This window comes from Rhamphochromis longiceps, linkage group LG6 (genome assembly GCF_057381845.1).
Source record: "Rhamphochromis longiceps isolate RC_006_pf linkage group LG6, R_longiceps_female_GT1.1, whole genome shotgun sequence".
NCBI lineage: Eukaryota > Metazoa > Chordata > Actinopteri > Cichliformes > Cichlidae > Rhamphochromis > Rhamphochromis longiceps.
The window spans coordinates 4,596,612-4,613,625 of NC_140562.1; the positions used below are offsets into that span (position 1 = coordinate 4,596,612).

The window sequence follows — 17,014 nt, forward strand, 5'->3', positions numbered from 1 at the left end:
TCAGATCAAAATGTGAAGAGTAGGAACCGTGTCATATGGCATCATGTCTTTTACCTGCTAACGTGGCAGTTATCTGTGAGTGGACGTGCCAAATATCCTCCGGCATGATACCCCGACTAGTAAGCACTTAAACATAGCAGAAAGTGCTTGTGTGAATGGGTGAATGTGCATAAAGTGATTGGAGTGCTCCTGGAGAGTAGAAAAGCGCTATATAGGAATCAGTCCATTTACCATTCAAGTTGATAAATGGACCAAGTTTTCTTGAAAGCGTCTTTTTCCAAACAGCTTCCATGGTACTTCTTGTAATACTCCACCTGGGGCTTTATGTTACTTCTTGTTCATTAAAGGTCAGCGTGTGGTAGATGCAGTCTGCTTCCATTAGCAGAGCAAGGCTACGTTGAAAAATTCCAAAATATAAATCAAGCTGTCTTGTATGAGATCTGAATGATTTCTTGATGATTGGAACAACAATAAATGCCAGAATGATGAAGAATGATGCTCAGTTTCACATGAGTCTCCGCCTTTCAGGAAGTTCATCAGCCTCCGCAGTACTGCGATTGTTCAGCAGCAAAAGGTAAACGTTTTTCTGGCTTTAATGATTAACAAGCATTTCAGCCTGTTGTTTGTTAAAGCATTTCTAGCAGCAGCATTTTATTATGCAGAGCGCAAGAAGCTAAAAAACGGATTAAAGCCCCGCCTTAGCTTTAAATGAAATGTTGCATTTTAAAAAATGAATGTGCTCTGTTCTTCACAACTTCCTGCTACTGCCTGATCAAAAAAGCATAGTTTGTCACAGCAGGCTGAAAACACAGCAACAAATCAATCAGCTGTCCAGTGAAATATGACAGTCATGCAATTAAAACAACATAGCCTCCAAAGAGAGCTAAACTTGTTCTCTTTGGAGGCTAATTTTGACATAACTTTACTAAACACCGTCTTGGTAGTGGGATTAAACAATGTTCACTCCTGGCCATGAACATGCTCTTAGCTTTAATTGCTTCTCCATTTCTCATATTGATCCTTATTATAGAGCAGTTATTTATGCAGAAATTCGAAATAGTACTTGTTCAACTATCAGAGGATATTTTTCTTCCTATCTTTTCTTTTCTGTGTTTGTTCCTTTAATGTAAAAATGTGAGGATGCAATTATTGTTTTCACTACCCAATCAGCACCTAACTCAGACATAAGTTGTTTTTTATTATTTGCTCCAAGAACATTTTTCAAATGTCAAAACATGAGTACTCTTAACAGCATGGGGTCAAGGGTTATGATTACGTAGCCCTCACAGGATTTAACCTTCTGGCCTGATGAAGAGCACTCAAACTTGAAGCCAACTGCAGTGTAAATGTATTTTGTAAATAAAAAGGGCATTTACCCAAATGCAATGCTACTAAGCTCAGAGTGAGAAAAGGCAAAACACAAGTTTTCATAGTCATGTCACCTTTAAACCACTGACAAAGCTAGATTTGAAATGTAATAAAAACATTTATTATATGAGAGAACATTTCTTGTTTTTACCTTTGAATAAACCGGTTGACATATTATTAAATTAGCAACACTGAATTTCCAATTTTGCTTTTAGTGTTACTTTCATTAAAACCTTTGTGCAGTCTGACCAAATGAGAGTCAACAATCAACCCAGTTACCAGGTGGCGGTTTATTCAAATCGTGACACTGTTTTCATGACACATAAAGCATTACTTAGCTCCCGAGACATTTTGACACCACAACGTGGACACGTCGTCATCTGCCGTGACGACATTACATTTACAACAATAAACTGTAAGAGAAAGACGGAGAAACAGAAGAGATCTTCACATACACCTGGTCCTGTAACCACAGATACTCTGTAATATCAGACACAATGGCTGTTTGTATCCTTCCAGAGGTCACATTGCACATAAATATTTTTCCTTAAATAAAGCAAACACCTCAAGACCCTGTGTGTGAATCTGTGTATGTGTTTGTAATTTTGTGTAATTCTGTGTGTGGGAGTCGCACACGTCCTGGTATGATCTGGTAGAACATAACTCAGCGGTCTGCGCAGATGGACCACTCGTTCATTCCACCACACCGAGTCCAACAGATGACCTTTCACGGACATCAAACATGACCACTGACAAAGCAGTCTGTGGTTCGTTTCTGGACCTTAAGTTAGAATATAAAGTGGGATTTTGCTGATTGATGGTGTGTGTGTGTGTGTGTGTGTGTGTGTGTGTGTGTGTGTGTGTGTGTGTGTGTGTGTGTGTGTGTGTGTGTGTGTGTGTGTGTGTTAATCCTAAATTACAGCAAACTGTCATTGCCTTCGCGTCACACCTGAACAGAGCCTCACGCAGCGTCTCTGTAGCTACTGTTTGTGAGGGAAGCCTCGACAACCGTTTCAGTTCGCCTGGACGCTCTCTCCTATTCGCAGTTCGACGGCCGAGCTTGAGAAAGGAAGGAGTGCTGTCAACCTGCGACAGGAGACATTGAGGCAGAGACGGACTACTGCTTCAGTTCCAGAGCCCAGACATGCTGAGGCCATCCCGTCCGCCCCTTACTTTTCTTATCGCCCGCTGACGAGGAGGACGACGAGGAGTTGGAGGACGAAGTCTTCGAGATCTCCACCTGTAAAAACATGAAATTTATCCTTATTATTTTATTTATTGATACATCTACTCTTTCTTTGAATGCGCAATACTTCAGACTACTACTACAATACCGAACGCACCTAAATTTTATTGATGTCTTGAATGTCTTAAATTGTAGGCAGCCTGTGTCACTGTGTAAAATAATGACAACGATGAGAAATACCCCAGCTACTGTGTACCACGCAGTATTAACGAATGGGTGGAATAGCCACTGTTAACATGAATAAAATAAAATAAAATAAAATAAAATAAAATAAATACATTTGAATAGGAATTCATATTTATTTTTTATTTTTGTTTTTTCCAACTAAGCTTGCGTTTTCAAAAGCCCCAAACGCTGCCCGTTATGACGTATTAGGCCTGATCAAAATAAGTTAGAATATATATATTCAGAGTACAACAGCAATATAGTAAACAGAAGAGCAGTTAGAAGAATAGACTTTGCTATGTTGGTAAAAATAAATAAATAAATAAATAACCACGTTCGCGCAAATGCAGGCACAACGTGGGGAACAACAGAGAGAAACTTTCGTTTCGAGGTTTCGTTCATCCCTTACCCAGTCTGTTTTTCTTTAACAACGACGACAATAATAATAATAATAATAATAATAATAATAATAATAATAATAATAATAATAATAATAATAATAGACCTCCTTAACAGGCCAAATGAGATAATCATTTTTAATGAATGAACGGCGTCTATGTAATTGGGATACTGTACATGTCAGGGGAAAGAATCCAGTGCGAATCATAAATTGACTCTATCTGTAGCAATGAGCGCTGACGACTCCTCAGTCCGGCTTAATGTTTTCCTTCTTACATCAAACTCCATAAAAACGCGACACTACGCTTTGAGCGAAGACAGCCTGCTCTAATTCTGCAGCGGTAAACCACTCTGCAGCTTTAGTGCACACATAATCCACCAACCTCGATCCATCCTACACAAGAGGGGAAAAGAAACAAAGTAACTAGTTCTGAACTCGAGTGATTACCTGAAGCCGTGGCGTTCAGACCTTTTTGAACGGCTTTAAAACGCCACGCAGAGAATATAAAGTACAAGTCAAAGAGGACAGGCCACCTGCAACCCCCCCGAGCTGAAATAGAGGAAGTGATTTTATTCTTCAGGCAAAGTGACAAATTTTAATATGCAACTATGACTATGAATTTTTTATATTAGATAAGTAAAAAAAAAGAGAATTCGTATTTCCAACCAGCAAAACTTACGCTAACAAAACATCAGAATTTGTCTCCAACTCTGAGTTTAGGGGAAAATGTTTACGAAATATTTTGTTTATGCTCTGTGTGTGTGTGTGTGTGTGTGTGTGTGTGTGTGTGTGTGTGTGTGTGTGTGTGTGTGTGTGTGTGTGTGTGTGTGTGTGTGTGTGTCATACAATGACCTAATACGTGAAAGCAAAGGCCTGAAAAAAGTTAATCCAGCATCCAGGAATTTTATTGTTAACAGACTGTATCCTTGAAACTAGCGAAACACAAACTGAACTGGAAAAAAACCTTCTGTGAATTGCGTTATATCCAGATGTTAATTCCCTATTTTACGCACTGCGATGTAAACTTACAAAACAACAACAACAAAACTGAGTTTATTTCCTCGAGACCGGCCACGCACCCCTCCCCCTTATTTGCAAGCTTAGAGGTCTGTCCTCTTAAGGACGCTGTAAGTTGTCCTCTGGGTTTCCCACTTTATTATTAATGGAAGACCAGGCTGAGGAACAGAAGCGCCATTATGTTAGTTCACTGATGTAACATAGTGATGCTTCTTCTTATTAATTATTTTGCGGATTTTTTAAAACTAATCAATGGATTCTGTTGACACGTAGGATATAATTTTATTCAGCTGTAGTGTCTCTGTTGGGCTGTGAAAATGTGCATTCAGCCCAAGCCAGGAGTCTCATGAGAGAGCTGACATGAGTTATGAAGTGGACTACATTCTCTGTTTGAAATATGAGGGAAAAAAGAAAGCTCTCTGGCTTCAATTATGCACCACACTTCCTATAGACAATAGACAGGAAATGATTATTCTCCTCCAGTCTCTGCTGTGGTATTGTTTGTCTGCTGAACAAACAATACCACACATGGCCATCATCCACACTCATCTTCTCTGCAGGACAAAGCTCAGTGGTCCCTCTAAGAAAGGCAACTTGTTGTGCTGATAATATTTATTCTGACATAAATAAGCATCATAAAGAAAATGCAGAAGCATGAACCGCTGACATAAGCTATGACCATATAAATATAAATATGGCCTCCGTTTGATATTACTATGTTTTGGCCAGATAAATGCTAGTGTGTGCGGGGGTCAGCTGAATGCAAAAGGCAGGTAAGAATCCGCTGAAATGGAATTTCAACTGTTGGATTAGCCAAACAAATAAATAGCAAACAACTACACAGCCCTCTAAAGCTGGAGCCATGGCTTCCACATTACACATCTGGCAGTGCAGCCAGAGCTAAAAGTACCAAAAGTGACCAAAAGTACATAGCGTTACTGGCTGTAAGGATGATAGTGTTCCAGGCATAATAGTGGTCGGTCTGTATGGCAGCACCTGGCCCTCCTGGCTCCAAACCGTCAGAGAATGGCAGCCAGCTTTCTGTAGACTTATTTCATGTATTTGTAATCTTTTTGTATGTTTATGATGATATATGTTTTTGCTTGAGTGATCAGTGCAAAAGAAGTCATGTGACTATTACAAAAATAGGGAAACACTCTTCAATTTTACTATTTGCTCTCAGTTTATTGGCTATTTCAGCAGCCCATCTCCAAATAAATGTTGCTCTCTGATTACCCCCCATTTGTGTACTGTGTAATTCTAGCACACCATAAGCCCGTGCTGCTGTTTCCCCTTTCCCCTACCACAGTAGATTTTGGCTTGGTCTCTGCCTGTTCCCCACCCCACTCACTCATCACAGCACTGTAGAGACTGTTTTGGATGTCTAAAGGTCTACACACTTATACAGTAGTATAAGTATCACGTCTGCGTGGATAAGGGATGCGTCTTAATGCTGGAATTTAAATTCAGTGCAAATTAATATACACCGAGCTGATAACAGCTCTATCTATTCAGTCCATTAGTTTTCATTCAATATGCAGAAGATTCGCGGCTTGTTGGTGAATCTCGGTCAAATTGCAGCAGACAATTGGTTAAAACTTTATTTACGGTGCCACTACTGTTGTTGTTAACTGAATTTATCACTATTATTGTAGAGAACATTAAACCTAATAGCCGTAAAATATAGTAACTGTGTGCTGATGCCGCTTTATGAATAGGCTGCTGTGGAAAAAACATATGGGCACTCGTGCAAAAGCAAAAAGTACAATTTTAAATGTGTCGATTTTACTTCACATCATGTAAAACAACCCGCAGTTAGATACGAAAAGATGCCCCGTATTCTATAAATTCCAGACTATTCGGAAGTTCATTTTACACAATTTTTTATTTTGTGGAAAGTAAACGGCGTGACTCAGTGTTTTAAAAGAACTATGAACCTTCAGTAAATCCCACGATGCACAAAATGAATGTTTATTGTCTCCTGTCAGACGCTGCCTACCAACAACGTGTTGAAATGTCTCCTTCAATGATTCGTCTTTGTCAAATAAATCGATATGAAATAATTCAGTGTTAGGAGTGAATCAAATTTGTGAACTTAGGTAATTTGTTGAGTCGAGTAAAAATAAACTCATTTAATTCGTCTTAAATATAAGGTCACCATTGGAAATGATTTATCCATTTGGTTTGGAAAAAAGAGTGTCTTGCTTTGCCAGATATACAGTACAGAATTCTAAATCTGTAATTGCCTGTAATTATAATCCGATTTTAAACTGTTGTTACTTTTCTTCGAAAGTAACTCTAAATCCATCCTGCCCACTCCAGCGTTAGAACCTTCCTTTAATAACTCCTTTACTAATGAACCAGCTAACCAGAGACAATACTATATGTGTACTGTTTGCGTTAAGCGATTATTATAATGAATACCTTTTAACCTCATTTTCACAACAAATAGTGGCCGTAGAGCACATCTTACCGCCTCTCTTTTCCGCCGTTCTTCCCGAGCCTCCGTCTTTTTTAGCTCGGCCTTGAAAGCCTGGGTGTCTCCGTGTTGTTCGTCCTTGTCTAGGATGTCCATTAAGTAAGAGATGTAGCTGGTGGCCAAGCGCAGCGTCTTGATCTTGGACAGCTTGGTGTCGGCCGGGACGTTAGGGATACATTCCCTCAGCTCCGCGAAAGCTGAGTTAATGCTCTGGGTCCGCCGCCTTTCCTTGCGATTGGCCGTTGGTCTTCGCTTCACGGTCCGAGGATGAGTGTGGTGATGATGGTGCATACCGACCGTGGTTCCGTTCATCGAGATGGTGCCGGGTCCTGGAACTAACCCTCCAGGGCCATAGTAGTGGTGATGGTGTGGGTCCAGTCCGACGGTTGACCCACTGCCGCTGTTGCCATGGTACTCCGGGCTGTAGCCGGGCGCAAGGCTATACTCTGTAGGTGACATATCCGCGTGACTTATCAACCAGCTTGTGAAGTACGGTGGAGCACCGGTGTCTTCGTGACACCGACCGGCCGCCGCCGCATGCAGCGAATAGTGGTGGCTGTCGTGATGGTGCATGACCGGGTGGTGAGGGAAGCCCGAGACAAGACTCATAGTGACACACAAAAATACGCACTCGGGCACGCGTGAGCGCCCCCCACCCCAACGCGCGCGCACACACACACACACACACACACACACACACACACACACACACACACACACACACACACACACACACACACACAGCGCGCGCGAACAAGTCCTTGTCAGATGCTGCAGCAGCAATCGCACCTTCGTTAGTCAGCAGCGCTCAGAGTAGATGTCTGCATCCTCAGTTCATTCCCCGCGGTCGAAGCCAATCGCTTCCGACCATACGGGTCGGTATTCCGTGCGACAGTACACCGGACCCGTCCTAGCGACCTGTCGCGAGGCCTCTCAGTTGTGTTGAAACGACTCCTCCTAAGACATTTTCCTCATTTATCTTCTCTTTAAAAAGTCACAGCAGAACTTTTTAGGTCTCTTCTTTTACTGGCCACTCAGTGCGTATTCCTCTTCTTCACCCCCCACCCCACCCTGCACGCCATTTAATCTTTCTCGAGACAGTTGTCAGCTGTCAGGCTCAGGGCAGTTTGGCAATGCAAGACTGGTCTGTTCAGGCACAGGGTCACAAGTGGCTAGTTGATACTGAACTATTCTAAAGCCAGCTTGTCGGTGAGAGAGAGGGAGAGTGGGGTTCATTCACCACGTCATCTTCACTACCGGGGAGGAGAAACGGATTTCACTGCCTCAGTCAACCAATGGCGAGCCTCCGCCCCTTGCTCTGGCCCCGTCTGCAGGCTCTGTTTACTTCACTTTTATGTCAGTGGGTCTGCTAAGTAGATATGCTGGCATACACAGATGCGCGCGCGCGGTTTACGTTCACGCGTGCAGAAACCACTCCAAAGTCAAGAATACAGCGATGCTGATCCAGTTCTTGTTTCTGTTATCAAGAGTAAGGCTGCAATATGCAGACGAGATAGCCCAAACTCTATGGACCATAAATGCATTTTAATTCACTATTTAGACTGTTAATGCATTTAAAACGTATTTAAGGAAACATGTCAGCAGTGACAGCACGCTGAAAGTCTCTGCTGCTGACATCAGATTAAGAGGCCTCTACTATTCTTTAATATGCTTTGGGGGTGTACGAGACTAGCTTCATAGGTCCTGTTTATAAAAATAATAATAATAATTTTGAACATGATTGGTGTTCATGTTCATACTAGTTTTAATTCAATTACGCAGCTATTATAGTGAATCTAGACGAGTTAAAGTATCTTTCATCTCCTTTGAATTCAAATTTATTCCAACACTCAGCAACACTAAGCGTTCGGGAGTACCTGCTTACAGCCTATATTTCTGACAGAGCTCATTTGAGTTGTGTATTCGTAGTTTTATAATACGACGCAGCGCATGCTTCGGCTAACGAAGCAGCGGTCCGCATCTCCACATATGCATATAAATCTCAACATTATAGTTTTGTGTGGGTTTTATTCAGGTCTAGATTTATTAAAGCAGGAAACATTGCACCCACATTTTGGTTGCAAGTGTTTAAAAAGTTCAGTCCTCACTGCTTACTGAAAATGTATTTATTTATATATTTATTTCTTTATTACGCAAATAACCGTTTTTTTTTTTATCGTATATGAATAAAACGTTAAAGCGATATAGTTAAATTTAAACACACTGAAATGCATTTAAGCTCATATTTTTTCAGATCTATAATTAAAGAAATTCATTTCGTTTACCGAACCACTGAAGGTCTCAATATTATTATTATTAATTAAGTAAGTAATTAATTAATTAACAGTAATCTCTGAATGTATCTCATTGTAAATAAACAGCCGGTAAAATATCAGGGCGAGGTGACTGACTGGACCCAAAGACGCGGCCTTTCCCAAAGAATACAAATGGAAAGATCAATAAACAACAAACTTTTTTGGTTGTGAGTTGGGCTCTACGAGGTCCACATCTTTATTAATTCTCTTTATTTGCCAGCGAAGTTCAGAGTCATCAATGAATCTGAACTTCGCTGCCGTTCATCAATCATTTAAAGAAAACGCTATATACAACATCTGAATATGTACACGCAATTTACCGCTATTTTTTAAATAGTTATTTATTTATTTACTTTATCTGAAGAGAGACAGTGGGGGTGGGGGCTTTGTGTGTGCGTTCAGTACTCCAGGCTGTGGAAACGCGTGAAATAAACACCTGAAATAAAATGAACTGGTTAACTGGGTGGGGCTACTGTCAAATGATTAATTTAAAATACTTGGAAAATCTTGCTGGCAATATAAATTTGGAAGCAACTTGAGATAATTGTAAGATTGTAACTGTAAGATCTCTAACAACATTTTCAAGACCTGCAGCATCTCACTCAAGGACTGTGATGCAGACACATACACATCATTGAAATCCACTGACTTCATGCGTGTGTGCCTGAATGCTTAAACGTTAACCTCCACTAGACCACTACTTACTTAGTTGAAGTAAGGTCGTTGTTAATGATTTCTGGCGCTGTAAAATGAAATGTTTTGGGGTCCCAGCAACACAGTAAGAAAATAGCAGCGGCACTGCGCAGCAACATGTTGCAGTGAAGGTCTTTTCCTTCTTTGTGACCATAAAGTAAACAGACACAAGAAGGAAACGAACTGTGTGTGTCTAATATGCATATAACACACTAGCACACTCTTTTTTTGACAGTCGCGATTCGATACTGTTGCTCAGGTTCATTTCACGAGTGTGAACAACGGCTGTGAAATTAGGAGTTGCCCATGCTTGCTTCTTGGCAACCTCATAAAATGGAAAACGCTGAGTTGTGACAATAACTTTCCTTATTTAACCCAAACTATGACCTTTCATAAATGTAACCAAGCAGTTGAACCAATGAGCCTGAGAAAACTAAATTCCATTTGAGAAAAACATAAAAACGATGAGGTTTTAAAAAAAGAATTTCTAAAAACACAGCTATTGCTCCATTGATTTGACTTTCATGGAGGTAATTCCATCTATATGACACTTTAAGGGCAAGTTTGTAGTTTATTTCAAGGTTCAGTAAGTTTTGCTTATCAGTTTAGCGTTTTATAGTTTTTATTAGTTTCTTTGTAAAGCCAGTCATTTACAGTCTAGCATAACTTTTCATTTCCCCAACTCTCTACAACAGCGTTGGAGAGAAAGCCATACAGGATAAAAATGATGTGTTCTGGTGGCAGAGACGAGGTTTTAGAGGCTAAACAGGAATCAGTGTTGGCGATGGGGCTATAAGACTGGACAACTTGGGAAACACTGTAATATGTTTGCTGTAGTCTTTCCTGTCAGCAGCGTAGCAACAGGTGTGCCATTTGGTATGTGAAATGGAGTGTTACAATGTTTCCAGTCTTACTGTGCAAATGAGTTGAAAGTGCAAATGTTGTATGAAGGATTTGGTCGTTTGATTCTGATTATATGAAACTATTATTAATGGTAACAAAAGTGTAATTTTATGAAAAGATACTTCAAACTAATGTCTGCTTCAGAGTAAAAGATCTTTGCCAACGGTTGTATCTCTGCTAGACTGTGCAGAAGACAGAGTTAAGGAGAAAATGGGGGTTGCAGAATGTGCAGAGGAATTCTCTGTGAGGAAGGCATATGATTTATATTTGTTTAAGTGCTGAATGGAGCTGATTCTATGTGTGTGCGTGAGTGTGTGCGTGTGCATCGTCCTGCTCTGTGTAATCCATCTATGTGAATGGGAGCTGTTGCAGTAATTTAGATCAGTTTGTCTCCTGATAATGATACATAATTAGACTGTAGGTCAGTCGGTCAGACTCCTGATCTCTCCCTCTCTATACATCCTTCTCTCTCTCTCTCTTTCACACACAGACACATGCAACCATGCACACATGCACACATCTATCCCCCTATATGCCCTCTTCTCTGATCTTAGTCATTCCTCCTTTGTATAAATAAATCTGACAGAGTAGCAGGGTTATGTGTCTGTGTGTGAAAGAAAGAGAGCGAGGTGGAGGCAGGGAGGGGGAAGGGGCAGAGAGGAAGACGGAGAGAGAGTAAAGCTATGTGTGTGTGTCAGGCTGATGATGTGCAGGTACATTCCAGAGCAGCGGAAGTTCCTTTTCAGAGTAAAGTGTTGTTGTTACCTGGGCTCACACCTACATGCAGTTCTGTAGGTAACCGTGTGCTGAGCTTTGCACAGATGAATATAATGTTGCGGTACAACAACATGAATTCTCATTTAAAATTAATAGGACAAAAATGCAAATTTCATAACAAGACAGACTCACACAGCTGCTAATGAAAATAAAGACATCTTTATTTAATCAAGATATATTTAGATGCATATTTTAGACGTGATTTTCTAAAATCTTAGCTGTGTAACAATACATTTTCAAATTATTGTTAATATGATTAAAACTGGCTTAAAGCTTTAACTTGACAGACTGACCAAAAATATTGTATATTGTATTATTTTTTTATTTTTTAGCCACAGTTAACTTTTCAGCATCTCTTGGACAATCAAGCAAAGGCCTTTTTTGGAGACAAGGAGACTATTTCTTAATTCTTCAGTGGTCTGATGATTTAAAGTATTTACATTTGAAACCCAAAACATCCAAATTCACTCTCAGTGCCAGTGAAACAGACCATCCTTAAGGTGCAACAAATAAACAAGTCCACGCGAGAACATTCAACCAAACAAGGATTATGCTTTTTAAGAGGTTGACACACTGTTGAAGTGGACCATAAAGAGAAGACTTCACGCAGAAAGTCCTCCCCATGTTGTCAGCGCCATAGAGAACAAAGAGATGGTTAATCTAAAGGATTACAGGTTTTGTAAAACTGCACAGGTTGAAACTGTGAAAAGGACGTGATATGAAAACAGAGCAGGGGCATTCTCAGTCATGTGAGAAAACAGCAAAAAACATCATGATACACTTTTTACGTACACTCACATGGTCAATAAATAAATAAATAAATAACAGGGTCTTGTTTGATAGGTAGGCAGAGATGCAAATCACCACATCAATAGATTGATAATAATCACTAACATATGTGTAACCTTTGTCTCCCTGTATCTTTAAAAATAAAAAGGTAGTTAGTCTTTGAGGCACCTGCTTCATATCCTACTTTGTTTTTAAAGAACTGCTTGTACACTTCTGTGGATCAGCTGTGGTGATAAATATCATCCTCGATGTCCCAGCTCTGGGACTAGCATCGACTGCCTCATCTTAGACTTCAAATCCAAAAGACACCGAGCCATTGAACTTGTGATGAGCATACTTTAGATCCAAGCATCATCTTTTTGTAGATTTGTTGCTGAAACATAATCAGAAAGTAATTTGAAAACAATAGAAAAAGTTACAAAGGAAGTGTAAAAGAATTGGTCTGGTGTGGGACTTACGTGGCAGGGACTCATAACTAGGACTTTGCTATATAATTTCACAACCTACCACCAGACTGTGTTGAAGCCATGTATTGCTTTTATACAAACTATTAAGCAATAAATACAAATTATTACCTTTAATTTTTTCAGAAAGTATTTAAAACCACATTTAAAAATGTGTTGTAGCCACTTTATCAAATATTCATTTTTTTACTGTCATGCTTACTGTCACTACAAGTTCTTTTACACTAGCTGGCTCAAAAATTAGACTTACAAATATTAGCATTAATATTAACATTAGCACAAATAAAATTGTATATATTATATTACATATAGATACTTTGGCAGAACACCCACCTGCTTGGTAAACTGAAGCATTTTTTCAGCTTGCATAGTAATATTGTGAATGAAAGTATTTTAACCCTTAGTAATATCTTCAGGCAGCTCTTTAAACAAACCAAACTGCTGGTGAATACACATTTACCACCCTACTACGCTACCTGCCTACTGGTAAGCTACTGATATACTAAAACAACTATTTTAAACATCAACTTTATGGTAGACATCCAAATATAAAAGTAAGTAAGTAAAGAATAAATTAATATATGCGCAATATTTATTTACCTGTTACAAAGTTGCATAAATGTTAGTAGAAACTTGGAAAGATCTATCTAATGTTCTATAAACCGATGAATTAACCTTATTAAGTACTAAAGTCTACTTATCATTTCAAACCAGTTATTACAAAGTGTTACTAAATATTATCTTATGCTGTTTTAGAATAAATTATTTTAAATACCAGCTACTTGCTATTGAAGACTGCATGCACTAATGCTGCATGTTAGTCACAAGCTTCAAGTAATCCCATGTGCTTCATTTATTACTCTTGCTATAGAGGAATACTGTTCCAACAGTTAGAAAGTCTGAAATCACCACCGCTAGAAAACAGCTACAATTAAGAGAAAAATGCAAATAGTGCCATGATTAATGCATCACATCAGCTGTCTGTGTGCAGGTAATTACGTGGTCATTAAGAAGTAGTCCAAACTACGCTTTCAGTTTTAATAAGTTGGTCTGTTCCCACATTTTACTGAGCGCGCGCGCGCACACACACACACACACACACACACACACACACACACACACACACACACACACACACACACACACACTGTATGTTTTATCATATTTTCCTAAACTCAAATAATCAGTCACGTAGTTTGTACACGTGTGTGTGTGTGTGTGTGTGTGTGTGTGTGTGTGTGTGTGTGTGTGTGTGTGTGTGTGTGTGTGTGTGTGTGTGTGTGTGTGTGTGTGTGTGTGAGGTTTTATATTGTTGACAAACAGGGGCCTCAGTGTGTGGGTAATCCTATCTTTCAGTTCTGGCTCAGCGCTAATCCAAATACACATTTAAGTGTTTTTATTTAAAATTACGAAGGAGCTCTGTAAGCCAGATTTTTCTTGATTTGATACAATATCCTTATTAAACATAGGCTAATCCAATCATGCAAGTACATGTAAACATTTACTGTTATAGCTGTCAGAGTACTGCATTCATGCAGGTGGAAACCATAACATGAGATAAACCAGGTGCAATGGATGGATTGATTAACAGAACTAACTATAAGATATAAGAACAAGATTTATTGGAAAATTTCATTGGATTAGGCACCAAAGACGTCTTTAACACTGATTTTGTGTTTTTATGAGTTATTAAAGTCTGTCCACTGTCCTTTGTCCCCAGGTTCTCATATATTATTCGTAGGGCTTTTTTAATTAATTAACCAAGTTTACAAATCAGTTCATAGACTTCAGTGATACATTCTGCACTTTATTTTTTTTGTGAAAACCAGTTCACTCTTTTCTCTGATCTGTTTGTTTTACAGGGTGAAGTGGTCACCGGTCTTTAAATTAGGACAGGGAGATTACATAGTCTATAGTTGATGGTGTGTTCTCAAACGCCCTCTGTGGTCATCTGTCTTAATGGCAAAGCTCTAACATAGTTTCCACTCTAATGTGAAGGAGATGTAAGAAGAGACAGCCAGCAAGGTTCTATTCCTGTCAAAAGGGAATTCTTGGATGTGTCTTTCTGATATTGTAGGGTGTAATATTGTAGGCAATGAAAGACCTATTTACAGTTTTTCTCAGTCGCTTTGGTGCATTTCTCACAACAGAATTAAACATTGCACAACAGTTAGTTCAACCACCACAACATGTAGTCGTTTTGGCACAACCCTGTGGCGGTTTCACGTTCACTGCGTCCAAAGGCAAATGCCTTTGGACATGAAGCAGTTGAGTGAGTACAAATATCTAAAGAATGGTCACGTTTGACTTCCTATTCATCACTATCTCCTTTCTTTCATCATGAATGTCACAATTATTCATACTTGTACCGGCTGAATAGTCATTGTCCTTACAACTAATAGTCTTCATTGCATTGCTTGTGTCAGTGCACTCAAAATTGCTGAACAGCTTGTCAAACGATTCATACACCCATTTTGAAAACCCTATTTTGGAGGAGTTCCCATGAAAATCTCCATAAACTACATGTCTCAGGTGAACCTTATCTCACACTAATGAAAATTGGTGTGTGTCACTCCTACTTGCAACCAATGAAAAGCCTCTCCTACCCAGTCACAGGTGAACCGCGGCACAGCATCCCCCACTCCACAAGTACATATATACTGCAATGTAAACCAACAGACAGGATTGGCATGAGGTGCATACTGAATCTACAAAACAGCAGAACATGGAACGTCAGCCTCGTGGAAGAGGAGTGAGGATCGGTGGAGGACGAGGACAAAACCGGGTGAGAAGAGGCCAACCACATAGACACGTTCCTGACGAAATCAGGGCAACACTTGTGGATCATGTGATAAACCATGGCCTCACAATGGCCGAGGCTGGTCGAAGGGTGCAGCCAAATGTTGGGAGAACTACTGTAAGTTCTATCATCCAGACATTTCGTCGGGAAAACAGGTGAGCACACCGTAATCTAGTTACAGTATGCAGCACAAACTAATTTGCTCTGCACTTTCATAGTCATACAGGAGACTTGCATTAGGACATGACCTTACAGATCCTTACACATAGACGTACTGTAACTGAAGCGCAGACTTGGCCCAGGTGTGGCATAGTGTGCTGTGGTACAATACAGTAATGCTGTAAAGAAAGGAGTTTTGAATGATAGTCCTGTGACAATCACTGTAAGCATGTTTGCGCTTACATGTGTGTGTTTTCCCATCTGCATCTCAAAAAGGACTGCCAGACAACCTAGAGGAGGTGGAAGAGGTCGACTTATGACTCCGCAGCAAGAGGAAAGAATTTGTGCAATGGTGGCTGCAAACAACGCTTTGAGACTGAGAGAAATACAAAGAACTGTCGTAAACGATGACACCATCTTCGGAAATATTCAGTCAATATCAATTTCCACCATAGACAGAGTCCTCAGACGGAATGAAATGTCCATGAAGCAATTGTACAGAGTGCCATTTGAACGGAACAGTGATCGAGTGAAGGAGCTCCGTCACCAGTATGTACAGGTAACACATGTTCGCATATGTACCTCTGTTCACTGTAACAGTTTAGGCCATGTACTCAACCTACATTTATGCATGTTACTGTAATCCTATGTACAATTCCAACTGTACAATCTGTTCTGCCAAATGCACCATTACAGACCTGTCTGATTCTCATCCTTTGTAAAGCATATCCTGGAGTTGGAGGCCAGGGAACCCCTGCACATGTTTGTATATCTTGACGAAGCGGGATTCAATCTCGCAAAAGGCAGACGGCGTGGACGGAATCACATTGGTGAAAGAGCCACCATTGATGTCCCAGGCCAACGAGGAGGGAATATTACAATGTGTGCCGCAATCTCAGAGAATGGTGTTCACACCCATATTCCTCGTATTGGTGCATACAATTCACAACACCTGTTGGCTTTTCTGGATGCTCTTCATAGGGACCTGATCCCACAAAATGGAAGGGATGATCCTGGTGACAATCGGACAATGTATGTAGTGGTTTGGGATAATGTAAGCTTCCATCACTCTGCTGTAGTCAGGCAGTGGTTTGCAGCACACGACAGGATGCTTATGGAGTTTCTTCCTCCTTACAGTCCATTCCTGAATCCAATTGAGGAGTTTTTCTCTTCCTGGAGGTGGAAGGTATATGACAGGCATCCACATACCCAAATGACCCTGCTAGCAGCTATGGATGCAGCTTGTGATGACATCACAGCAGAGTCCTGCAGAGGGTGGATTCGACACTCCAGAAGATACTTTCCCCGATGCATCGATAGAGCTGACATACGCTGTGATGTTGATGCAAATATGTGGGCAGACAGACGGGAGCGTCTAGATATCAATGATTGATATGCAGCAGTGTCTGTTTTTCAGTTTGTTTTTTTTTGAGTCGTAA

The 17,014-nt window shown here is 40.1% G+C and overlaps 1 protein-coding gene and 2 long non-coding RNA genes across 3 annotated transcripts in view; 1 reads left to right on the forward strand and 2 right to left on the reverse strand.

Annotated features, from left to right (window-relative positions):
- Positions 1–2,188: 2,188 nt before the first annotated feature.
- On the reverse strand, positions 2,189–8,892 carry LOC146667312 (heart- and neural crest derivatives-expressed protein 2-like). Its single transcript, XM_085409015.1, has 2 exons — positions 6,670–8,892; positions 2,189–2,608 (listed from the first exon to the last, which is right to left on the reverse strand). The coding sequence occupies exons 1-2, from the start codon at positions 7,282–7,284 to the stop codon at positions 2,486–2,488; spliced, it is 738 nt and encodes a 245-aa protein (XP_085265141.1). The 5' UTR covers positions 7,285–8,892; the 3' UTR covers positions 2,189–2,485.
- Positions 8,893–11,567: 2,675 nt separating this feature from the next.
- Positions 11,568–17,014, reverse strand: part of LOC146667313 (uncharacterized) — a 34,704-nt gene continuing 29,257 nt past the window's right edge. The window contains exon 3 of the long non-coding RNA XR_014912037.1: positions 11,568–12,525. This is a non-coding gene — a long non-coding RNA (uncharacterized LOC146667313). The remainder of the gene's footprint in view (positions 12,526–17,014) is intronic.
- Positions 15,056–16,752, forward strand: LOC146667314 (uncharacterized). Its single transcript, XR_014911946.1, has 3 exons — positions 15,056–15,571; positions 15,852–16,134; positions 16,300–16,752. It is a non-coding gene; the product is annotated as an uncharacterized LOC146667314 (long non-coding RNA).